This window comes from Triturus cristatus, chromosome 12, assembly GCF_964204655.1.
Source record: "Triturus cristatus chromosome 12, aTriCri1.1, whole genome shotgun sequence".
Taxonomy (NCBI): Eukaryota; Metazoa; Chordata; class Amphibia; order Caudata; family Salamandridae; genus Triturus; species Triturus cristatus.
Genome location: NC_140595.1, coordinates 426,344,474 through 426,371,110, shown reverse-complemented (window position 1 = coordinate 426,371,110; position 26,637 = coordinate 426,344,474). Strand labels below are relative to the sequence as shown.

Below are 26,637 nucleotides of genomic sequence, written 5' to 3'. Positions count from 1 at the left end.
ACCCCGGACAACCCCAGCCGACCACACCGCACCGAACTCACCCTACCCCACAACACCCTGGACCAACGTGAGCATAGAGGACACGATCAAGACCATGGGAACAATCCACTCCGGTTCCCCAACCGACCCTCTCCCACACCACATCTTCAACAAAGCCAGCAATTCCATCACACCCCACCTGCACAAAATCAACCTCTCCTTCGAGACGGCACCTTCCCTGAGAACTGGAAGCACGCAGAGATGAACATCCTACTGAAGAAAACCAAGGCAGATCCGAGTGACCTCAAGAACTTCCGTCCCATCTCCCTGCTTCCGTTCCCAGCAAAGGTCATCGAGAAGATAGTAAACACCCAGCTCACCCGTCACCTTGAAGACAACAACATCCTGGACCCATCCCAATCAGGTTTCTGCAGCAACCACAGCACCAAGACCGCCCTCATCGTCACCACAGACATCAGGATCTTTGATGATATCAAGTTATGGCTAATTTAGTAATATTTTAATTGATTAATTTTAATGTGGAGTTTCTATTTTAATGATGGACTATGTTTGTGATTATGAGTAATGTTTTTGCTTTTATGGATAATGTATATCCGAATAAAGATAACGATACGATAATGCTTTTATTTAGGACAGCTTGTGGTAGACATGAAAATACGAGTTTGTTGACGCAGCATAATCGGTTTACATTTTTTTTATTTGAATAAAGCATACATTTCATATGCAGAAGCGTCCATTAGAAGGGAAGCCTAACTTCCAGCATGCAGGCCCTTATTTCCCTCTTCGGCAGCCCCCACGCCTCCTCATAGAAGTCTATGGCCTGATTGAATGTGCTGTGCTTCCGCAGCAGCTTGTCCAGTCCTGCCCGGCGCCGAGTGCCCTGGCCCAGCTTGACGGCGGAGTGGAACAGTAGGTGCAAGCAGACTCTGTTCTCGTCAGTGGTACTGAAGCCCCCCGGGACGCTGGCGGTCCCTGCTCTAAGAATAGAGCTCAGCTTCTCGCGGCCCGCCAGCAGCGCTCTCCGGCTCGTTGGGTTTCTTTTTATTACTATGTAGTAGCCTACCTCGCTACTCCGGTCCCCGATGGCCAGGTGCACGCGCTGCCATTCCGGGTCACTATCCAACTTTCTTTGGTGTTCAGTAGACACCTGAGCGTGCTCCTCGGCCTCGTCCATTGTTTCTGGTGCAAGGGTTGTTTGGGGTGACTCGCCCATTGGTCCTGAGGTAGGGGATAGTTCTTCCGGGTCAGCATCGGTCTCGATGTCGGCTCCACTGAGCTCGGCCAGATAGCTGCGCTGGATGAACAGGCAAAGACTGTGCCGGCGCAGCAGCAGGCCCATGATCTCTTCAAAGAGACAAAGGCTCAGGCCGCTCTCGTCCATGAAGAAGGCCACCAGCCTCTGCTCGCGCAGCTTCACCTTCTGCAACAGGCGCACCACAGGCAAGTAGTCGGCGGAGCCGAGCAGCCTCCTGGCCAGGGACTCCAGCACCTCAGAGGGCAGCAGCTGGCAGCCGCAGGAGTCTGCCAGTAGGCGGGCCACCTCCGCGAGGTCCTGCGGGTCCTCCAAGCTGCCGATGCTCACCTGCAGGTGCCCCACGTACCACTGCACCTCATCACAGTCCGGCTCGTCGTAGTCGTTCTCCTGCAGGCGCCTCAGCAGCCGCTGGCAGGCCTCTACTAGGTTCCTGATGTGCACCCGGTCGGTGCCAGGCATCGGAGGGGGGGGGGTCACTGCAGCCATCTGAGGGTCGAGATGGGAGAAGGAAAATATATTAACTAATTGCACAAATGAAGTTGCATCAGTATCTGGTAGACCTAGGACCACTTTCTCCCCAAGAAGTGGGAAAGTAAGAAGACCACTGGGTCAGAACAAGGGTAACTAGGACATCCACTATGGTGACCAAAAGAAAGGGGTCCCAAAGCCTCCCCAGAAGAAAGTGAACCCCTTAAGGATAAAAGTAAGGAGTTCCAGGTAGACCCCCAAAAACCTGTCCAAGAGGGTGGGCCCAAAGACACCTCACAAACTAAACCAGGGTACCAAGGTAAGAATTGGGATCCCAACAGAATATGGTGTTACAACTGTCAGAAGTCTGGACACCACACTAAGGACTCTAGCTGTCCCAAAGCAAGCACTTGCATAGCCAATAGGTCTCGCTTTTGGGACCTTATAAGTGTTTAGCTAGAGATAGTGACTTTGCCTTGGTGTTTATTCTGTGCTGATGCGATCCGATAAATTAATGATCCAAGCATTTTCTGAACAAAACGTATGCATAACTTGTAGCGCTTACACATTTAATTCATCCGTAGTTTAATTAATTGGTTAAAACACAAGTTATGTCCTTCACGTACCTTTGAAGAATGTTGAATGAACCTCAATACAAAAACACAAATGTGAGAATAAATAATTTGGGAATATGGAAAAAAGGAAAATCTTTACCTCTTCCCACAGGAAGTAAACAGAACATATAGGTGAGATAGAAAACACTAATAGAATAAGGTGCCATACAAATTTGGGAACGCAAATCAAAGCAGACGGGATGTTCAGTAATTGTGATCAATACTCGAGCAACACCAGATTGTATTTATGGTAAAACCCAGCACATAAGTAGAACACCCCCACCCCAAAAGGTGAAACCACATAATAAGTAAAAGTAGGTATGTGCTAGACGTCTTGGCTCGGTAACTACTTCAATGAGATTAATCCATTACACAGATACCATAAAATTCATAAAAACAAGCACCGGCAACATAGCAAGGATACAGTTCATGCAATTCTCCAAAGCCAATGTCATCGTCTCACAGGAAAAAAACTAGCCCAAACAAAAAAAAATACAAAGTTTGAACTTCAACGTGAATCACAACAGCAACGTGCACGAAAAATGCACTGAAACAAATGTCCACAAGACCTGCGTGTTCTGGTCTAAAACCGGGGTAGTGACCACGTCCCAAGAGGTGGCCATGATAGAGTCAGACAAACCCCGGCCTTACACTGATGTTAGCATGGAAACAGAAAGGAGCAGCGTAAATCTTTGAACAAATAACATGACGAATAGCTATATAGGAATCGCTAAAAAGGCACCCCAAGTTGCAACACCATTTAGTTGCATAATATACAATATAAAATCATTCTCACAAACGAATTAGTGAGTCTGGTTGATGAAAATCTCTACATTGGTTTTTTTTCTGTATGAAGTAAAAAGTAATTACAGCAAAAGTTTTGTATATTGAAATAAGTGGAGAAGGCAGAAGTTCAAGTGTTTCGTTTTTTAGGTTATGTCTTGGGTAACTTATGGTTTGTACATTCTTTGTAATTAATGCGTTGAATGCTGGCAAAAGCTCTATTTTTCTGCTATGTACGCTATAATTACCTAGTTTAAAATTGGTTTGTCACTAGGTCACTTGTTTCATTTCCGGGTGAAAGGTAATAGAGGCTATTATAACGGAAGCAAACTGTTACTGGGAAGCCGGTCTTTGCTGACCGAAGCTTTCTCTGCTACACTTGGCTTCGTATTTTTAAGTTATATACTACTCCTATAAGAACATTTGCGTATATGATAAACTCGTCACTGGGAGTTCGGATCTGTAGGCATTTCGACGCAGCACCTCTACGAAACAATAGCCATCAGACCGAACAAAAGCGGAGTCAAATCCTTTATAAGCCAGTGAAAAGTATCAACACCGTATCGACACCTGCATACACGCTGACTACATCTCACTCAAACACCAGTAAAGAAAAAAGAAAAAAAACTTGCCAAAGTCTACGTAAAGCATTCGGAGTAGGATAATTAAAGTACAGCTTCTTCCTCTTTCATGGCGTTGCCGAAACATTACCAAACAAGCACACGCTCGCACGGAAGATTACAACACAAGAGGCAAGAAGAACGGATCATTTGTTTCTTTGACTTCTGATATTTCTCGACTGGCGCTCAGATAATGATTAGGGCTTAGAATGCATTACATTTTCTCTCGCTCCCTCCTACAGTGATAGGCCATGACGAGTTTCCCAGTAAAGCAGTCAGCTGCGGAATCAATGTCTGAAAAGTTATATGCATCAATATTGACAATAATAAAATAACAGCAAAGCAAAATACCTGTGGTAGGAGCCGGTAACAATGATACAAGCAATTACAGGCTCTATTAGTATGCACAAGGAAAGCAGCAGAATGGATTTCTTGTATTACAGAAGCAAGTGTGCGCTGCTCAAGCCAATAGGGCTGACTGCTATCGTGAAAAGCGTGTGAAACACTTGTGTGCGTAGTTTAGAAATATGGTGCAAATGAAGGAGTGTTGCAGGCAACAGGTTCCACTTTGGTGAACACAGATCATCAAACCAATGCACCCATGGGAGAGACCTGTCATAGCATGTCATAGATCCGCATCTAAGCTTGGCTCATTCAGCCCTTCATCCTTAAACCGTCCAACTGCTATAGAGGGAGCACTACCGGATTTGGCAATGATGTGTCACATTAAACCAATGCTCATGAGGACAAAATTCACATTAGCATGATGGGGGGGGGGGGGGGGCATCTGAATGGTGAGATCCAACAACACCACATAGGCCAGTCTTGTTTCACTCAAAGCTTTCGGCTGTTTGAAGCAGCGGGAGGAAAGGAGAATTATTGGGTGGTTTAGGCCCGGAATTACCGTTGTGGGAGGGAGGGGGGCGCGGGTGGGAAAAGTTGGTGTGCGGCGAATGTAAAATGCTACCGCCGGCCACAGCTTGCAGTGCATGTGCGCGAGTGGTGCACGCACAGCATTAATTATGCCATATGGCGCGTCTGCTCAAGCGCTCGCCACGAACATGCACTGCAAGCTGTGGCCGGCAGTAGCATTTTTTGAAGCCCTTACATAAAGTCTCGCCAGACCAGCGCAAGCGCTGGGTCAGGCAAAACCTAAAAAACCTCCTTCTCCACACAGGAAGCAAACTATGGAGTTCTGTCTTGGCAAAGACTAGAAACATCCAAGACCACCTAAAATTCAGTAAGATGTAAAAGACGTAGCTGTTCCTCAAAAGATGACCCAGGAACATATTAAGTCTAGAAGTAGATTCAGTTTCCCCAGATATGAAAGTCAGTAATCTGGGGTACATTTCACTTCATGCATCAAGTACTCCAACATGTTCAGCACAACATTACAAAAACAATCCTCGGGTTAACAAGGACGACACCAAAACACTTCCCATTTGCAAACTATGCGCTTTCAACCTAAAAACATTCTAAGCTTATGCATCTGTCTCTCGCTCATCCTTGCTCCAATCTGCTCATTTGCAGGTACATGTTACACTGTGGTCACAACACCAAAACAATATGCAAATAGGTTACACTGCAATTCCACATCTTTCTAACCAAGGACAATCTAAGAAATAGTGCACCAAGGAAAGTGCCTCTGCTCCTGCGCAGGGTATGAATCTCATAATTGCAACTGGAATAAAACCTTTATTAGTACATATATGGCCATTTCCAGAGACTAGAACAAGCCCTCTGAACGGAGCAGACCGGCCCCCTCAAGTACAATTTACTGTTAAACAAGCCTTTACATTCATTGTTCCTGTAAGGTTTTTCAAGGGGTTGTGGCCTCCTTTGTCTGCCTAATGACATTGCTTACACATCAGGAATAAATTGGGCTTCTGGTTAGTGATGTTGTGCATTTGCAACACAACACAGTACAACAAAAGTCAGGGAATATGAACTTCATTTACAAGGCAATGAGGCTAAAATAAGAAAGTGACATAACAGAAGCTATTCACTGCTTACAAGACAAACTGTGCATTAAATTAGAACGTATGTCTTAATGGTGGTTTGTATTACTCTTAGTGCTGCAAGTCAATATATATTATGCAGTACTAAATAAAATCTATATTTAACATAAAAATAAATTAGAGAAGCACTACACCTTTCCATCAGGTAACAGAAAAATATATATTTTTTAAATATATAAAAGGGGGATTGATCACTATATCCGATCCACATATTATGCACTGACTTGACTAATGGGAACACTTATTTATTTTCTTCCAAAATAACTTTAGGAAGCGCTAAATAAAATAAAAGTCGTAACACTATCAGAACCCCTTTCAGAGGGCCACAAAAAAGAACAAAAATTAACACTCCCGGGAAAACAAAACAGTATTTACCAGAACAGAGCGAGAAACACAGAGAAAGGAAACATAATGACCTGTCAACCCCTCTGCTGAAGCACATCTTTCGGCTAGAAGTTGGTACATTTAGTTAGATAGCTTATAGAACCCACTGGGAAGCGCCCAGAGTTAAACTAGTGCAGCACAAGTTGCAGGAGTCCCTCAAGCTGCCACTGCATTTACAGTAAACACCGGCCTGCCAGTCCATAAATCAGGCCCAGAAACAGCCAACACACTGACTCTCAGACTAGCCAGTCTGGCACTACCTTGTAACAATATGCAGCGTAATGCCTGGAAGCAATTTCAAAAGTCCAAAGTGAAAAATCATAGACAAACGTAGTGCACAGACTGAATCTCCAATTCGTTCCTTATTTTTTGTTCTGCCTCTTTAACGTGCTTTACGCTAAAAATGCAGCGTGTTGCTTTCTGCTTTATTGGCTGTGTAGCTGCAGCAAAACACAGGCGGCTTGGGGGATCATTTCTGCTGTGTTGTGCAATAATCGGTTGCACGGAACAAAATCCTTCCTGGTTCTTTAAACTTGCCTGGTCTGTCGCACGTGTCTGCAGGATGCTGTCCCTCCGTAACAGTCAGATGCTTCTGATAGTCCTTTATCTGTGTCGGTTAATATTGACAAGGCAGACATGGAAAAAGCGCGTGCCTCGATCAGCAGCAGGAGGAGGGGGCCTGCGCGATTATTCTTGCGGGAGCGTGCGATCATATGGTGCCGTGTGCTCCCAGAAGGAAATCGCCAGACGAGCACGAGTTGCCATTGCAAGCAATGCAGCGCGTGCACGTCTTTGCCCCCAAAGCTGTGCTGATGGCATTAGGTCTCTCGCCTATACAGCGCATGCGCGCTGCGTAGGCGAGACCTAACAAGATCCCTAGTACAGCTCCAGGGGTGACTAGTGTAGCTCCAGGGGTGACTAGTGTAGCCCCAGGGGTGACTAGTTAAGCTTGGGAGGGAGGGTCCTCAGATGAGGAAGTCTTCCTAGCTTTCAACTGGGGAATGGGCCCAAGAGGCAAGCTGGAGATCCCAGAGGGGAGTAGACACTTCCACCACCTACTGGTGAATGGAATCCCAGCCACTGCCCCGAGAGATACTTGTGCCAGTCAAACTGTGGTACATGACAGGTTGGTATTCCCACACCAGTATGTCCCAAGGGAAACAAGAGTAAGGACTGTCCCAGGGGGGGTCACTGTTAGGCCTGTGGCTATAGTGCCCCTAGCCACAGCTGGGTCCCTTAGATGGAGAAAAGTGGTAGTCAGTAAAGACCGCCCCCTTGATTGTCTCTTGTGGAATGATCACTTAGAGGTGGATCTGAGCCAAAGAGGTGCTGGCCCAGTGCCAGGCCTCGCCCAAGCAACCCGTGGGTGCTCAACATGCAGTCAGTGCAGCCAAGCCCCAAAAGAGTAAGACGAAACAGGGTAGGAAAGGTGGACAACTGTTAGCCACAATTCCAGAGGGCCAGGGAGATGCTATCCCAGAGAGGGAAAACTCCAAAAATGGCACTGGTAAAGTCCCCCCTAACCAACATCAAGACCCGACTAGTCAGGCAACTGTCCAGCCCGAGTTGGTGGCTCCTCAGCTGGCAGAAGGGGTGGAGGAAGGGTGTTCCCTACAAAAAGTAGTGACCCCCCCATCCTAAACAGACCGACAGCCAGGACCCAAAGAGACCTACAAGATAGCCCCTTCACTTGCCAGTCAGGGGCTAAAGGTGGGGTTCTGGGCACTGACAGCTGTCAGCAGCCTCTGCTGGGTGTTAAACTTCATGGCAGCCCTATCCTTGGCATGGTGGCCTAACCCCCTGCCAAATAGCAAGTTAGGCCCCCTGACCTTATTGGTCATGGTGGGGTTGCTCAAGCTGTTGGTAACCTCTGTGGGTTAGCTGGGCCTATCCCTGGTTAGAATTTGCAGAGGTATGCACCTCTAAACCCAAAATAAAAAGATGGGGCAAGGACACTAAGGGACAAGGAGAGGAGCTTTGGGAGTTAGGTCCTGAACTGACCTGGACAGAAGGATATAAGGCAGAGTAGGCCATGGAACTTTCAAACCACTTTCCCAACTCTTCCTCGCCTGAAAGACTAGGAAAACTCTCCCAGCATTGGCAGAAGTCTCCTGGCCTTTGGGCTGTGGGGAGGGGGAAGGGAGTGGGGGGGGGGGGGGGGGGGGGAGGAGGGGCTTGTGTAAGAAAGTGGGTTTCTGTTGCAGTAAACCCCCCCCCTTTTTTGCCTGATAACTGATGCACTTCTCCTTGCTGTGCCCTAGGGCTCCTGCCAGTCAGGTGCCAGGGCCTGTGTGCCTTCCCTAAAAACTGCCTAACAGCCAAAACCCAATTGGCATCTCTGGTCACCTGTCAGCCCCTGGTAAATGGTACCCTAGGTGCCCAGGGCCTTGTTACCAGAGAAGGCCCCTAAGGGCAGCAGCACTTATTGTGCCACCTTTAGAGGCCCTGTACCCTGACACACTGCCTTTGCAGGCTGAGTGTCTGGGTGGAGAACAAAACAAAGAGTCGACATGGCACACATCCCTGTGTGCCATGCCCACAACACACACTGCCCTGACATACCTCAGTCACCCCTCTAGCTGGGTGCCCTATGCCAGAGGTGTGGGCACAGGTGCATGCGCCATGTGCCCCTACAGTACCCAGGTCCATTCCTGGGAACTGTGTGCAGTGCTGCCATTAAGTGTATATGGAGCTGGGAGGCAGTCAACACGAACTCCACAGCACCATGATGGCTACACTGAAGACTAAGAAGTTTGGTATCGAACTTCTCAGCACAGTAAATCCACACTGATGCCAGTGTGGGATGTACTGTAAGATACACGACAGAGGGCATCTTCGAGATGCCCCCTGAACCTAACCTACAATCCACGTCTTGTCTGAGGGGCTGCCTAGGCTGCCACACAGCAGACAGGTTGCTGGACCCCTGGGAAGAGAGCCATCTGCTCTGCTGGGCCTGCAACAATGCACAACCTGGGTGAGGTGCAAAGTCTCCTCCCCCAGGATGGACAGAGGAAGCTTCAAAGGCATTCCGCCTTTGTGAGCTTCTCCAGGCCACTTGCTGTACCCAGCAACTGGCCCTTACCGGTTCTCAACCCCCTCTCTGGCGGGAAGACTGGCCGGAAACCCCAAGGAAGGACAGGAGGTGTGCCAGCCTCTGCCAACCCCACCCCTCAGGTGTGGGAGGCAAGGTGAAGCACGTCCCCGGGCTCCCGTCATCTTGAAAATGGGAAACACTGCCCAATCAGGACTAGGCCACTAACCCCCCCCACCCACAGGAGTGTGGCAGGATAGGGGGTGTACCCACCCCAGGGCAGGGACCCAGTGGTCCCTACCCTTTACCTACCTGTAACACCCCTAAATTTAGTATTTAGGGGCACCCTGAGCCATCCTTCCTCAGATCCAGATTCGAAAACAAGCAAGAAGATCAAGAAACCAGAAGACCTGCAGCGCAGCCGCTAAAAAAAAAAATTAAAAAAAGGACAGCATCAACTGACTTGGCCCAGCCCTACCAGCCTGTTGACCCTTGAACATGCTCCTGTGGAACTCCGGCGCCTTCAGTGGTCAGCAACCTCAAAAACCCCGGAGGACCTGACCACCTTGAGACTCTACCAAGACTGGGACTCCCACGAGCAGTAGTTCTGCTCAAACAGCAATACCCCTGATGCCAGCCAGGAACTGCGAATCCAGCACTCTGCACCCACCGAGCCCGGCCTGTGCCCGAGTGAACAAAGACCCTGAGGACGTCCCCCTGCGATTCTGACCTGGAATCCAGTGCCCAAGGACCCTCCTCGACGACGTCTGCAGCCTCAGAACCAGGGACCCCTCCAACCGCGACCAGCAGGGGTAAGATTTTCCAACGTCAAAAGACTCCTGCACCCGGTACCCCATGGCCCCCTGTGCCCAACTCCTGGGTGCCTACCTATCCTTCAAGATCCCAACTTACCCTTCGAACTGTTGGTCGCTCCTGAAGATCCTGCAGCCTTTGTTCCCTTTCCAAGACCTCCATTGAGTGCCCGACGGCTCAAAAGCACCCAGCCGCCCAAGTGCCCCTGGCTGTACAACTTCTACTCCTACCTACTTCCCCATTTGCCCTGCGCAAGTGACCAGGAGCCCAGCTCCCACAGCAGAGTGGCTTCCTTGCCAGCAGCCACCAACCGAAGGCCCCCTGCCGCTCATTGGGCCCAACTACCTCTGCACCCGGCTGCCCCTGTGCCGCTGAGGGTGTACCAACTGTACTTACCTGACCCTGGGAGACCCGAGTCTGTGCCCAGAACCTTAACTCTGCCAGTCGAGTACTTTCCCAAAAGCCGATAACTCACTTTTCTTCCATAGGGTAACATTGACTGGTTTTCTCTGAAATTTCTTCTAAGTGTGGAGTTTCTAAACTTTAAAATATTCACCTAAAATCCACCGAGTTATGAAAACAGAAATACTCACCTGCTATTAGGAGAGATACCAGTGCTGGATCATGGTGCCCAGCAATGAAGTACTCACAACCGTACTTCCATTTAACTCAGTTTTCTCCCATAGGAAATCATTGACTGTTTTCCTATGAAATTTATTCGAAGTGTCGATTTTTACAAACTACAAATATTCTTTAAAAATCGTACCAACTGTGAAACCGTAATTACTTAGCTGATTAAGATAGATGTTCCAGTACTGAGCCTAGGAGCCCAGCACTGGATTACAAAAGTAATTAGAACATACTTTACCTGCAACTTGAATTTTCTTCCATATGGAACCATTGACTGTTTTTCTATGAAATTTCTTGTGTCGATTTTGCAAACTTATAAATATTCCTTAAAAAATGTCTGTATAACTTAAACGCAGTTTCTCAACTGTTTACAGGTGGTACACTAGTTCTGGATCTAGGATCCAACACTGACCTAGAAAAAGGAACCATAACCCCACTTACCTGCTAAGTAAATTTCCTTCCATAGGAGAATATTGGTAATTTGATCAGAAAAAGTTTCTAAGTGTCAACTTTTAAAATAGCAAAATATTGCTTAAAAATCACGACAGTAACTAAAACGAATTTACTCACTTGTTTCCAAGAACTGTCCCAGGACTGAAATCTAGGATCCAGTCCTGGAGTTAGAAAAGTAATCAATTGCATATAACTTTAAAATTCCCATTGAGCTCAATGTATTGTGTTTGAAATTGTGTTGCCTATTGCAACAAACTAACTAGTACCTGCAAAAGTCAATTGCCTATTGCAAAGTATTTAACTAAAGCATGTCATTCTGAGAAGGTATATTTTGATACCCATTGTTGGTTCTAAAATAAAACCATATATTTTTTATACAAACCATTGGCCTAGAGTTCAGTTCTTGAGTGTGTGAGACCATTTGCTGAGTGAGTGTGTACAACAAATGCTTTACACTGTCCTCTGGTACTAGCTTACTGCTCGACCAAGCTACCACTTTAGAGTGTAAGGTTATTTCTAACTTTAGCCTCTGCCAAACCTCTGGGGATTGTGGACTCTCTGCACACTGTACCTATTTGGGAACAGTATATACAGAGCCTTTCTCACACACTTCCAAAACAAGTGCGTGTATATTTGAGGGAAATTAGGATTATGTACAAAGATAATGGGCAGGGGCCAAACAGGAATCCAGGGCTTTAAGTGGGATTAAAAAGGTGTGGGAGGGTCTCTAAATGGTGTTTAGTCAAAACCAAGCACGGTCCAGGTAAGCTGTTGGGGTTCAGGAGCTCAGGTGCCAGAGGCGAGGTGTGGTCTGATGGGAGCGCACCCAAGTGTTCAGGTGCCAGGTATAGCTGCGACAGGCATTGGCGTGGTCTGATGGGAGCGCACCCAAGGGTTCAGGTGCCAGGTATAGCTGCAACAGGCAGAGGCGTGGTCTGATTGGAGCGCACGGAAGAGTTCAGGAGCTCTGGGGCGAGGCGTGGTCTGATGGGAGCGCACGGAAGAGTTCAGGAGCTCAGGTGCCAAGAGGTGTCACATGTGAGATGGTGCCAAGAGGTGTCACATGTGAGATGCTGGATCTATGCATCCACACCCCACAGTTTAATGTAAAATCATGGGGCACCCCTGTACAATGTGGCGAGGGTCCTGAGATTCCCATATCTAACAGATATTCATAGTCTTTGGGCTGAAAGTGTCCATTGAGGGGTGGGCTCGAAGGGTCCGCCCTATAGGTTAAGCCACCCGCGCTGCAAAATGAGGCCTGCATTGCCCCAGACACCACACTTTCACTTCCACGAATCCAGCTGCACCCCCTCCTTCACACTGGGAAATGGTGAACTCTTCTACTGAAAGCCTGCTGACACCTTGCCTGGCACATGAGCTCCTGAACTCTGTGTTGACACAGTGCTGGAGTTGTGTTGCGCCCGCGACACAACTCCAGCACTGCGCCAACGTTACAACAGCAGATGCGACACATCTGCATTTCCTTGCACCATGATGTGCCACGTTCTACATGCGGCGCATCCGTGGTGGCGCATGGATTGTGATGCATGTCGCAAGTTTTCTGGCGCATCCCTGTTGATTTGCAGGGATGCACCAATAATTGTAAATCTGCCCCAATGTCTATAACACGACTCTGCACTTTTTATACCCTATGTAAATACAACCTCATCATGCACACCACTTTGGCCAGGATCATTCCTTCTTCCCATGGTAAATCAGCAACTAGACTTAGGATGTGCTTGGTGTTCCTGATTAAAGAGAAGGTTCTGTAATAATGGTTGAAGGAAGAGGTCCACAAACTGGGCTAATCTTTGTCAGACCCCAACGCTGGGCACAATTGGACTCCCTGGTGGGAAGGGTATGTGATTGTGTATTTTGGACAGTGTATAGAGGCATGGGAATGTTGGTCTAACTAACTTTAAATACACGTATTCAACATCATCAAGAAGGCCATTTTCATGCCATTCCTTAAGACCGGCATTAATTTTACTTGTGAGTGACCACATGGGATTCAACTTCAGTTTTTCATAACAGGTAGTGTCATTCAATTGTGTCATTGCCTCTAGATCAGAGTTCTTCAATCTGTGGGGCACGCCCCCCTGGAGGGGCATGACACCATCTCTGGGGGGTGCACTCCACTCTAAGAACTCTGGTATGGTTGGAGGGGGGAGGGAGGGGAAAATTGATGGGGCTTTTGTCTTGCTAACTATCCCAGGAGGGGGCTAATTCATAGAACTGAAATGCTTCAGCTGCAGTGGGAGGCAGGATGTCTCCTCTGCTAAAACCGAAGCAGACAGTCCTGTTCCTTCACGTTCATATAGCTGAAGAGACCCCTTGCCTTCCATTGCAGATGAAGCATTTCAGCTTTATGAATTAACACCCTCCCGGGAGATTTAGCATATCCAAGAAAGGAGACAGTTTCCAGAGACGTTTTAAGGCATGAGCAAAGTGGGCTCTGGCCCAGGGCCCCAGCCTTTCAAAGGAGTTAGGGGGGGGGGGGGGGGGGGGGCTGAAAGCCAGCTCTGTTCTAAAGTCTTGCCCTCATGACCTTGAATTTTTTTAACACAGTTGTAAATAGCGTTTTTCCATCATTCATTTTTAAGGTGCAAGTAATAGACATTTTGCAGACAAAATGTGTATGCGTCATGCAACATCCATATGAAAAGTTTATTTTAGATCAATACAGGAGCTCGCATATGAGAAATGGGAGGGTGTGACAGATTATTTGCAGTATTAGTGAACTGCAGTTGTGTTACATACTGAAAACATCACTATCCCTGAATATCAGATGTACACATTTAGTATTTGACCAAAGAAGGCATGAAAAAGCGGAGACTGGATCATGAAATCAAAGCTGGTCCGAACAGGGGCCCCCAAAATACATTTGGCCCAGGACCCCCAAAATCCTTCAAACGTCCCTGAAAGTTTTTAAAAATTACACAGGCAGGCGCGCAAAATGCCAGCCAGCCACGTGTTTCAACTGCCTGCAAATTGCTTGTCTTGACACTAAATATGGTTATAAATAAAGTATGAATTTATTTTTAAAGCGACTGTCTTTGTTCCCTTTCATTATCAGTCATGGATCATTCAAGCAGCTCTAGAAAACAATTAAGTTATTTCTATTTATATTTGCTGTTCAAAGTATGCACAGACAAGTGCCGAAAATACAGCTTTAGGTGACTGATTATTTTTATACTGTCTGACAACAAAATAATGGAGCTGGCAACCCTAATAATAAGACTGGAAGTTTGTTGAGGGATCAGCACATTATTTCTTTCCTCCACCCTGATCCCTGGTTACTGCCATGATAGCAATAGTTTAACACATTTGAAACCCTACGCTGCTACCAATAACATGCCGAGTTACTTCAAGTGTCTGGGATGTCACCTTGCATTCAGACAACTCGCTCCTCATTCTCGCCCTTCACTTTTACCCTCACCCTGCACTCACACTGATCCGATACACTCACACCATTCGCCCACTTACCCACTCACAGTGATCACTCTGCACTCACAATGCACTTGTGCTGTTCACCCTGTACCTCACCCTGCAGTCACTACTCAACCTGCACTCATGTGATACTTCACACACCTGTCCCCCCTTACTGCTCAATCTGCAATCTCACTCAAATAAGCCCACGCCTAACCATACATTCATTTGTCCCACTCTGCACTAAAATGCACACTCAAATTCATATCACCTCACTCACCCCTGTACACAAGTATGGGCATGTGCCCCATCAAGGTTTTCCTCCTAAATTACAAAATGAGACCTCTAAATGCACTGCAATCTAGACTTCCAGGGGCCCCTTGATAGACAGTTCTGTTTTTGCCCTGACAGCCTGGAACAATTCCTAAACAGATTCTTGCAAATACCGTTTTGTTTAATTTCTGTTTAATGTGATTGATGTGAGGGAGTCTATTACTATTTGCAGAGAAATGTGTTTGTTTCATGCAATAACCATAAAAAAGTTAGATCCAAGCAGGTCCTCACATGAGAATTGGGAGGATATCACAGATTATTCACTGTAAAATTAGTGGACTGCTGCTTTGTTACAGTGAAAACATCACTCTGAATATTAGTTAACGCTTTTAGAATTTCGACTATAGTACCTGTGCACCGTTAGTAGCCTGGCTAAATAGGGTATGGCAGAGCTGAAAGTAAATTATTTAAACTCAAAGCTGTACTGAACAGGGCCCCCCTAATTAGTTTTGGCCCAGGGCACCCAAAATCCACAACATGTCCATGCCATCACAAAGTTTGTCAGACATTACTCTGAAGTAAAATAGACATCATTAATTTATTATTACTTCTATTTTTTTTTTAAACATAAGCCTGATGTGTCCTAAACCCCCACTGCTTCATGCAAGCAACTTATCGTACCACTAAGGAATTGTCAATTAGGTGTTCATTCAGTGCCCTCTGTAGACTTTAAACAGTCTTCGGATCCATAACTTGTTGGTGGGCAATTATCCCATTATAATGCTGCCTAAAACATTTGTTAATGATTTCTAGAGAAGATTTGTTTCTCGTGTACCAGCTCTGAACTAGGGAGTGCTTGAAAAAGCTGACACGGTCTCCCTTACAGTCCCTGTCTTGTCTGAAAATGTCTGCAGAATATTCAGTTTTGGGAGAAACTGCTATCAAAACTCTTGCCTTTCAGCTCATCTTATTTGTGAGATTGGGTTCTCAGCACTTGCGATATTAAAGACTAAGTACCGTTCACGACTGGACGTGGAGCACAACCCGAGGATAGCAGCAGCAAAAATCCATCAACAGATTGAGCATCTCTGAAAAACAGGCACAACTCACTTTTATGTTGGTGGTGTTATCAATCTATGTCATGTGTAAAAAAGCATCCTAGTAAAAACAATGTGCGCACATTTTATCTTGGAAAGTGGTGTTTTGAGCTGGGCAATAAGCCTGTCATTTCACTACACCCACTCACAAACCTGCCGTTTATTAAACACTTATTGCATTGAACATTATTTGCTGGATATGCCCAGAATATGTGTGGCAGTCTATTACAGAAATTTGTCGTGTGGTGGGGGGCCCAACATTAAAAAAATTCAGCTGGAGGGGCTCAACCTACAAAAAGTTTAAAGACCTCTGCTCTAGATCATAGTCATTTTTATTCATAATGACAATGTTCCCTTCCTTGTCTGCTTCTCTAATCATGATCAGTCTGTCTGATTCTAGTTGTTTGAGTGCTGAACGTTCCCTCTTGTTCAGATTGTCTTAGAATCTGTGTTTGTGAATTAGGTGTTTCCGACTGCTTTTCCAGATCCTCAAAAACTGGTTTGTGGAAGGTAGTATCTATTGTGTTATCACCCCGTAGGACCAGAGTCCATTTTGATTTATTTTTCAAACTGCTCGCGATTGTGCGTTCGGTGTCAATGTTCAAGTCCTCTAATAGTCTGGCCATGTTGCTGGGAGCTTGTTTTGAATCTGTAATGGACAACAGTAATTGAGTGGCATGTATATCCTGTATACTCAATGTGTCAGACACTATAGAAGATGGAATATTTACTCTGGTTTATTATGTACAGGATTATTACTATAAACAATTCAGTTTTAATCCCCTTATAAATTTGAAAAGATCCACTTTAAGTTTATAGAAATACCACTCATTTGGACAAAAACCAAACCTTTTTCCAGTAGTGCTACCATGTCTGAGGTGAGTTTTGTTGGAGAGATTTATACCCTCCACCCCATGTTCGGCGTTTATTTACTTTGGTGCCCTCATCTCAACTTCATCCTGTCTTCCTCCATTTCCTGCTCTTGCCTCTACAGGTTCTCTTGTAGAGCCCCCAACATCTGTGTTGGTTGCCCCTCTTTATTCTTAGTTCCTCCTACCAAATGCCAATAAAAAGATTCAATCAAAAACAGTGCTGTAACTAAAAGGTATACGAGTTCCAAATAGGCCTACACCCATTTGTGTGTACTGTTTATCCCCTCCTTCCACAGAGACCTTGCTTGGCAAGAAATGATGATTGTGACTGCAACCATCCTATGGGTAATTGGATACCTTTATTAGCAGTGTTGGTCTGATTCCACACCCATATTGGGGAGTTTCAGGAATGTCTAATTATTACATTAAATATATGGATGCTGGCTTTCCTCGCTGCATCATCTTTCAGGAATTCATGTTGTTTATAACTTCCTAATAACTGTCCTCTTCTTCCCATCTCTTCTAGTTCTTCATGCATTATAGTTTTGTCCCTTACAATTTTAGTTAAACTGTTACTCGTTCCATATGCAGAGGTGTTTGTTAATCTGTGTGCTGCTTGGACTAAATAGCGCTGTATTTGACCTACTACTCTACAGGCAAGCAAATCAACAGAGTAAGTTTGGATCTACCTCTAGTTAAGTATAGAATTGGGGCGGCTATTGAGTGAGGTATTAATTAGCACAACATTTATTTGTGGTCTGTTCTCCAATGTTTTTCATATGTGCATACCATGTGTTATTCTTTCAGTGTATGCGTTTGTGTATGCAATTGATTTCTCTAATTTCCCTAGGTGCATGCTTGTTCATCCTATCATTCACTATTGCTATTACCCCCATCATTTTTGCTCATTAATTCTTTAGGTGGACAAATATGTACACATAGTCAACCCAGTCTTGACTAAGAGAATAAATGACAAAATAATAACTGCATGTTTAGTAGTAAAATAGCAATATTTGGTGCTAAGTGGAGTTGTGAGAACTTTTTGCCCTGGTGCCACTGCACCTGTTGCAACATTTAAATAAAGCCCCTTTTAACTGCAATTGTGACTGCCTGTATAGTGCTAAAAACGATCCAATAATGCCTACAAAGTGCAAAGAAAGGTACTGATTCATGAATAGGAAATGACACAAACGTTCTAAGGCTAAAGCATTTGCTTTACACAACAAAGTAATAAAAAAAGCAAGCATTCCCACATACTGTTAGAAGCTGTCGGCCTTTTCCCTGGGAAGAGATCTTATCATTTGGTTTAACAGTCCCTGAAGTCTGGACAGTGAATGGGGCTTAAGCAGTGTGAATAGCTTTAGTAGAAGATCAGCATCGTAAATGCATGCAGCAAGAGGAAGTATCTAAACTTTACATGCTGCGCAGCCTTAATGTAAGAAAAATGTTCCACCTACTAAAGCGGATGTGGAGGAGTACTTTAGCCTTGTGAACTGATCAGAGAAGCCCCTTTTAAGCTATATTAAATACAATAGATTTTACAGGAAAAGTGTTGTGCAGGCAAAGCCTAAAATAAACATAACCTCATTTACTTTTGAAAAGCTTTGAACGGCCTGTAAAGTGCTAGAGTCCAGCACATGCATCAGATAAGAATGCTGTGTCCTGGAAGCTTTAGCAGCCAGGTTACAACACAGGCGGCGGGTGGCGCAAGGGATTTAAGTCCATTTAGAGCAATGGGCTCTGTGTGTGCTTGTATTCAGGAAGAGAGACATGCTGAAATCAGTAGCCTCTTTAAACTTTGTTCGTTTTTCTGTCCCCCATGCTTTTAATGCACTGAAAAACAAATGAACTTTAAACAGGGCCTGCTACATGGCTCTTTTTAACTGCAGGGGTGTTTATCCCACTTGCCGTCCCATCTCATTCCCCTTGCCCCCTCACCCTGTCTTTATTACAAGTCTGCAATTTAGCTAATACCCTCATCTTTGTCTTGTATATGTATTTTTTTATACTGAAACAATTTGCCTACTTATATTCAACTACTGTTAAACAAGCATTAGCAAATCAGTCTGATCTAATGTCAAGAAGCTGTTGCTACATTTTTTTATGAGGACTTATAAGCATAGAAATCATTTAAGTGCACTTACCCAGGATACAAGATTGCTGTTTGAGCAAAGTAAAGGTACCTAGGGTTTAAATTACTGTAACCTGCAGACAGTTGAAGTCCACGAAAAAGGCCTGAAGGAAAAATATTTGAATACTAAATAATGGAAAGACTAGAAAAAAATACTTTAAGTATTTTTGAACAATCCGTGCAACGTCTGTAGACATCTAATACAGTTGTGCACCAGTAATTAGACAAAAAGCAGTCACTCGCAGTGAAAACACCACAGTCCTAAGAGGAGGATCCCATGCTGCATGCATTAGTAGGCACAAGTAGAATGAAGAGTTAAAAAGACCAAAGCATGAAAACAGCTGACCCAAAGTTCCTTCATGTACGAATATTGTTTTTACTTAAGAATATTTTCATGCTAGCTCTTGGACAGACAGAAATGTGCTTTGGGTGAAACCTTAACTTCTGGCACCAGCTTAATATTGGATTCTTGAATTTCATTTTGATCAAGTTCTCACTTTTTATTCATTTTCTATTTAACTCCCAACAAGCATATACATGTAGAATACTGCTTTAAGCCTACACGAATGACTTATTCATACTTCACAATGACCAGTGATTTATTTGAGTCATGATGAATGTAGGTTTGACCAAACACCACTCATTTTTAGGTCTCGCTGAGCCCAGCGCGTGCGCTGGCTCGAAGAGACATTTTGTATGTGGGCTACCAAAAGTGCTACCAGGCCAGCCTAGAGCTACAGTGCATGTGCGCGGGTGCCGCGCTTACTTTCACCGCACGCCCGCTTTGATTGCGATCGCTTTCGCGGCCATACGGCCGCTTTGCTGCGCAGACCCAGCCTCCTCTGCCGGCACACCCACTGTTTTCATTGAATCACTTGTGTTTATTCGATCGGTCACGCCTCCCTTACACAGCAGACTGTTTTCTGACATTAATATTTCCACACTTTTCTTTCTTATCCATTTGTATTGCTTTGTGTACATAATGGGTTCCCAATGAGCTACCTTTAGTCCACCATGAAGGTCACGTGATCCTGCCAGTGCTTCTGCTGGCTATCTTTGTGACGCACTAGGAAGTAAGGCATGAAGAGAAACCACCTGTGGATAAGGTGCTGCTTTATCACATGGCAAGACCTTTCCACAGATCCTGAACACGATTATGAAAGTGCAGCTTCGCGAGCTCCTTTCTATGCCTTGGAAATTTCCACGTGTTTCAAGCAATGAAAAGTGTTGCTAATACTAGTTGACATTACACCAGTGTTTATGAGGAACATAATTAGAGAAGTTTTAGTTTGACGTCAATAAAACTACGCTGCTCTGCATTGTTTTGAAATATAATCTGTGCTGAAGACGTTCCTCATCCACCTAGGCCTGTAAACAAACCACAGGTTGATAAACCTTCCCTCTCCACGGGCGCGGGCCTTGTCAGCACGAGCTGCGCGAAGTCTAAGGCCGAGGATAATAAAGCCGTTGGGATCGCGGGGATTGGGTCACGTGATGTTATGCTCTAGTGTCCAGGCTCAGATCAGCGGATTTTCCATTGTGTAAGCCTTTTCTCCAGTTCTCTTGTCTACAGCAATGAATCTTCCAAGGTGAAGTGCAAGAACTTATTTTTAAACATTTTAATTTGTCAGCAAAATAACTTGGAAAAGGCTCACAGAAAAGGATCATTTTGAGAGCCGTGTTAGTGAAAACTCATGAAAACTACATCCCAGCAGTCACAATGTTATCCTGCAATCAATAACCTACTTTCCCCATTTGTTTTGCTGTAGGGCCATGTGTAAGCCTCTGCTTCCCGTGTCTGTGGCCTACTGAGTGCATTGCGGTTAATCTGGAAACATACGAGCATCATAGAAGGCTAACTATCAATAACTGTCAGTTTACACTAGATTGCCTATGATGTCACTTGGAATTCTCAGGTGAACCTGCCCTGTTTCAATAGCAAACAATGTAACATTTCATGCTGTGTAGGCCTGTTCAGAGGCACCCTCGTAACCCGAGCCAATTAAACAACTGGACTACGTGAGAGGAGTCACGTGGGAGCCACACAAAGAGACCCTTCTCACTTACTCTCATCTCTTTCAGACTCTGGGCTTGATTGAGATATGGCCGGCAGCCCGCTCCATTTATAGATTTTTTAAGCTTAACTCTTCACTGTCACACTTCTAGCAAGTGATGGACATTGAAGTGCAACATAATCAAGCTTTCCCTAATCTGCGTTCCTTCACGGAGATGAAGGTGACATTCAGTCAGGCAAAATCTATAAACACATAAACATACGCAAATGTATATAAAATCCACGGAGTTCTGCTCATCATGTGGCTCCGGCAGCGGGGAATTGGTCGCTTCCTTTTCCCAAAATTAACCGCCACCTAGAATTCCTCCCCTGCTCCCAGATGTATCCCATGTCAGCCTTCACCGTGGAGCCCTTGGGTAAATAGTCCACTGCTTTTGGAAGAGCACGGGCCACTCTAGTGCGTCTTTTACAGAGGCAGTGTGTGACTACAGCAGTTCGTCAGAAGTAGTCTAGTTCACACGGAAGTTGAGTGTGTCACTGTCAGGGAGCACTCTCCGCAGCAAAGCTTCCTAAGCGTCACCCCAGTGCCGCTTGGTTGCCAAACGCAGCCGGTCATCAGCACATAAGGCCAAGATTTCAGTCTGATTTTTCCTTTTTTTACAACACTTGTGTGTGACAGTTCAGAGCTTTATGTGTCACTTGATTAGGGTGACCAGATGTTGAGAGGCAAGTACTGGGAGAGGTCAGTTATATAAGCAGGAGTAAAGCCTCTAGTCTCACTGTTACATCTCGTTTCTGAGAAGTGCAGTACTTTCTAATTAACAGTATTATGTTTTTCTTGAGAAGTGCAGATACTCTCCCTCTCAAAATAAACAAGCATTTGCAATGCAATAGGTCTCGCATTTATACGAGTTTGAGCTATTGACATTGCAAATAACAATGCCTTTTATTTTTGTTTTCGTTATTAAAACATAAATATGAAAACAAAACTAAAAGCCATTGTCAATGCCAATACCTCAAAGACATGTAAATGTGAGACCTATTGCATTGCAAATGCTTGTTAGAGACTGGCACTTATATTTCCTCAGCTAACTTTGATGCAAAGAGAAACAAAAAAGGGGTAACAGAGGAAAAGAAAGCTAAAGCAGCAGTGACAAGGGATGAAAGCAAAGATGAATAAAGAACAAACTAGAGTAACAAAGTCAAGAAGTGTCTGGAAGTGAATTAACGATGTCTAATAGCCCACAATAAACACTACACTTTGTTCATTTTTCTGTCCCCATGTTTTTAGTGCACTGAAAAACAAATGAACTTTAAACAGGGCCTGCTACATGTCTCTTTAACTGCAGGGGTGTTTATCCCACTTAACGTGCCATCTCATTCCCCTTGCCCCCTTACCCGGTCTTTATTACAAGTCTGCAATTTAGCTAATACCCTCATCTTTGTCTTGTATATGTATTTTTTTATACTGAAACAATTTGCCTACTTATATTTAACTACTGTTAAACAAGCATTAGCAAATCAGACTGATCTAATGTCAAGAAACTGTTGCTACATTTTTTTATGAGGACTTACAAGCATAGAAATCATTAAAGTGCACTTCACCAGGATACAAGATTCGTATTTGAGCAAAGTAAAGGTACCTAGGGTTTAAATTACTGTAACCTGAAGAAAGTTTAAGTCCGCAAAAAAGGACTTAAGGAAAAATATTGGAATACTAAATAGAAAGACTAGAAAGACATACTTAAAGTATTTTTGAACAATCCGTGCAACGTCTGTAGACATCTAATACAGTTGTGCACCAGTAATTAGGCAAAAAGCAGTCACTCACAGTGAAAACGCCACAGTCCTAAGAGGAGGATCCCGTGCTGCATGCATTAGTAGGCACAAGTAGAATGAAGAGTTAAAAAGACCAAAGCATGAAAACAGCTGACCCAAAGTTCCTTCATGTACGAATATTGGTTTTACTCGAGAATATTTTCATGCTAGCTCTTGGGCAGACCGAACAGAGGTTTGGGTGAAACCTTAACTTCTGGCACCAGCTTACTATTGGATTCTTAAATTTCATTTTGATCAAGTTCTCACTTTTTTTATTCATTTTCTATTTAACTCCCAACAAGCATATACATGTAGAATACTGCTTTAAGCCTACATGAATAACTTATTCATACTTCACAATGACCAGTGATTTATTTGAGTCATAATGAATGCAGGTTTGACAAAACACCACTCATTTTTAGATACTGGCACTTAGATTTACTCAGCTAACTGATGCAAAGAGAAACAAAAAAGGGGTAACAGAGGAAGAGAAAGCTAGAGCAGCAGTGACAAGGGATGAAGGCAAAGATGAATAAAGCACACTAGAGTAACAAAGTCAAGTAGTGTCTGGAAGTGAATTAACGAGGTCTAATAGCCCACAATAAACACTACACAGCCTTGGTATATGGCACCCCAAACTTCCAGAAAACCAGCTGCGCTCTTAAATATCAAAACTTTAGGCCCAGATTTATTGCTAAACAAAGAAACGACATGTTAAGCATTTCTGCAAATTGAGCATTTACAATTGCACAGATATTCCCTAAAATAAATTGAATCACACTATATAAACTCAAAAACAGAGGCATCGATTAGAACTCAAACACAGTTTAGCCATCGCACCGTTGTTGGTTTTATACCCATCAGTAGTTTGGAAAACTTAACTGCCTCCACTGCAAAGTAACAAGAAGCTCAACAAGCATTGGCATAGCCAATAGGTCTCGCCTTTGGGACCTTATAAGTGTTTAGCCTTGCAACAGTTGATGCATAACTAAATACGGTCCCAAAAGCGAGACCTATTGGCTATGAGGTCGTAACTATAACTACCTGCTGGCAACCCCCAGTAGGAGATATATATATATATACACACACACACACACATACATGTACTTATCTTGTGCAAATGAGAAGACAACAGCAAACTGACCTCTATGAGGAATGGAGTGAAGGGTGAATAGTAAGAGTCCTGAATCTGGACAACACCAAGATGAGGAGTGGGGGCAGTGCATGTGAAATGGGGGCTAATTGATTACTTCAGTAGGGGGACACTGGCTAATTAGTTATTGAAGGTGAATTCTTTAATAAACACAAAGAGTAAAGAAAATTTAGCTCATTTCCCCACCGTGGGGAGAGGGCTTACGAAAAGTAGGAAGTATTAATTATACAGAATCCCAAACAGATGTAGGACGAGCAGAAATGCAGTTTAAGGAAATTGCGCACCTCGGGGAGATCCTGTGGCTTTTAAAACATACACATGCCTCTGAAAGGAAAGTAAGAACAAAAAAAGTCGAGAAATGTGAGGAAATTGGACAAACTGGCAACTGAAAGAAGAAAAATGTGAGAAAAGATTGAAAATGAAGTGAAAGAAGGAAGGAAAGGGAGATATGATGAAAGGACTAATTTAGGAAAGATAAAAAAAATGGGAGAAAGGACAGAATGAGAAAGAAATGCAGAAAGAGAGAGAAATTAACAAGAAAAGAAAGAAAAAAATAAGAACAGAGTGTGTGAAGGGTGAGAAGTTTGATGGAGGAAAGAAAGCAGTGGAAGGAAAGAAATTAATGCTTGAAGATTGGAGGAGGAAATTCTCGCTGCCAGTTTGGCGGCTGTAAAGTAAATGTTTCCTACTGTCTAGGAGGGGGCATGGTGGGTGCAGGGGGCACCTTCTGGTTTCAAGAAATGGAAGAAGTCGTAGTTGGGCAGGCAGGAATTCGAAAAGCACTGACAGGTTGCACTCAGGCGGCAGGACATGAGGCTTCCCCAAGAGCCATGCAGAAGTGAATGTAGCACCGAGATAGAAATGCAGGGATGAATGAGTGTGCAGACATTAATGAATGCATGAGTTCACAGGTTGAATGACTATGGCATGCAATTAATGTGAATGTGGGAGTGAAGGGGTGGATAAGTGCATCAGTGAAAGGCTACCAGAATAAATGAGTGCACTTGGTGAATGATTGCAGTAGTGAATGACTGAATGAACCAGTAGCAGTTAAAGTGTGAGTACAGAAGCGAACAAGTGAGGCAGTGAATTTTGAAGTGTGTATGGTGTAAGTGTAGAGAATGCGTAGAGTAATTAATAGGTGTGGTGGAGTGAATGTGTGCCCATGCAGGAGTGATTGAGAGCAGAAGTGAACGAGCAAGCACAGGAATGAATATGTGGGTGTATGGGAGTGAATGAGCGCAGCATAAAGTGAGAGGATCAGTCAGCTAGTGCAACAGCGAGAGAATGTGTAAGTGCATGAAGCAGTGAATGAGTACACAAATGAAGTGGTGAGCAGGAGTGAGTGCAGCAGTGAATAGGTGCTAGAATGAATGGATTAGTGACTGTACATGAGTGAACATGCATAGCAGAGAGATGGTTTCACAGTGAGCGAGTGGATGATGGAAGCACTGAATGACTGCAGCAGCGACGAAAAGTGTGCGCCAGTGAGGGATACTGCGAAGGAGTGAATACACGGTAGATGAATACGTATATTTATGTAGCGCTGTTGTCACTTCCTTAGAAGTGCACGTGTGTGATATGAACTGGCACGGTGTGTGTGCACAAGAGCTCAGCACAAAAGGTTATTTATATTGTGATAAATCGAAGTGGACGGTCGCGCAAGCACCCTCTGAGGCTCTCCCTCTGGAACGGTAGAGGTGAATGGGTCTGCTGGGGAAACATCGTGCAGGCAGGGTGTCGGCAGGCAGTACCAAACTCGGTAGGGGACAGCAGCCATGAAACTCCACGCAGCACCTGTTCTGAGCGCTGGGTGGGCGCGGAGCCATGCCAGACATCTGACCTTTTTGATAAGAGAAGACTTAAATACCCAATCTCAGCCAGGGCTATTAATATTCCCTGTACATTTACAAGATGCCGGTGTGTTTCCTACTGGCAGCGCGAAGCGGAAGGAAAGTGGCAGGCAGGCTGCGAGCGGAGGCTCTTCCGATACCCAGGGAGGGAGAAGGGGCTCCTGGAAGGAAGTGTGTGCGCGTGAGGGGCTGGCAGCGGCTATCCGAGGGAGGGACGGAGTGGGGAAGAGAACAGTGACCGGAGACAGACAGGAGATAGTAAAACTGCCTGATTGGGGCTGAATGTGGGGAAAAGGAACAAGCCAACAGATAACGGAGGGAGGGAGAATGGGAGCAAGCCATCAGAATCCACGAATGGAGAAAACTAACAGGAACAACAAACGGAACAAGCGAAAGTGATCACGATCGCGATCAAACATCAAAGCGGCCGCGAAAGTGAAAGTAATGGCGGTGCGCGCGCCCGCTCACATGCACTGTAGCTCTAGGCTGGCCTGGTAGCACTTTTTGGAGCCCTCTCAATAATTCTCGCCAGACCAGCGCATGCGCTGGGTCAGGCGAGACCTAAAAACGTGTAGAAAAAACTCCCAGCATATTAAGTGATTGTATTTACATTTTGAACGTTAAAACAAACTACTCTTAACACTTCGTTTTTTGCGATAGAAAAAAGTCTGTCACAATACAAGTTTTGTTTATAAAAAAACAAAATACTTAAAATCTTCCAAAAGCTTAACCAAAGACTAATTTTGTTAAATTATTCCCATGTCAAAACAAGCACATAGTCACAACAGAAAAAGAGTACATACATATATATATAAAAAAAAAGTCCCGTTACATTATACACAAAAAATAAATCCAACTACACTTACCGTTTCCAACAACCAACTAACTAGCGAAAGCTGCCACGCCTGCTGCTTTTAAACAACCC

The 26,637-nt window shown here is 44.7% G+C and overlaps 1 protein-coding gene across 1 annotated transcript; it reads right to left on the bottom strand.

The window, feature by feature from the left end:
- Positions 1 to 685: 685 nt before the first annotated feature.
- LOC146776055 (uncharacterized) lies at positions 686 to 26,637 on the bottom strand. Its single transcript, XM_085638003.1, has 2 exons — positions 26,579 to 26,637; positions 686 to 1,741 (listed from the first exon to the last, which is right to left on the bottom strand). Exon 2 carries the CDS (start codon positions 1,739 to 1,741, stop codon positions 737 to 739), a length of 1,005 nt encoding a protein of 334 aa, XP_085494129.1. The 5' UTR covers positions 26,579 to 26,637; the 3' UTR covers positions 686 to 736.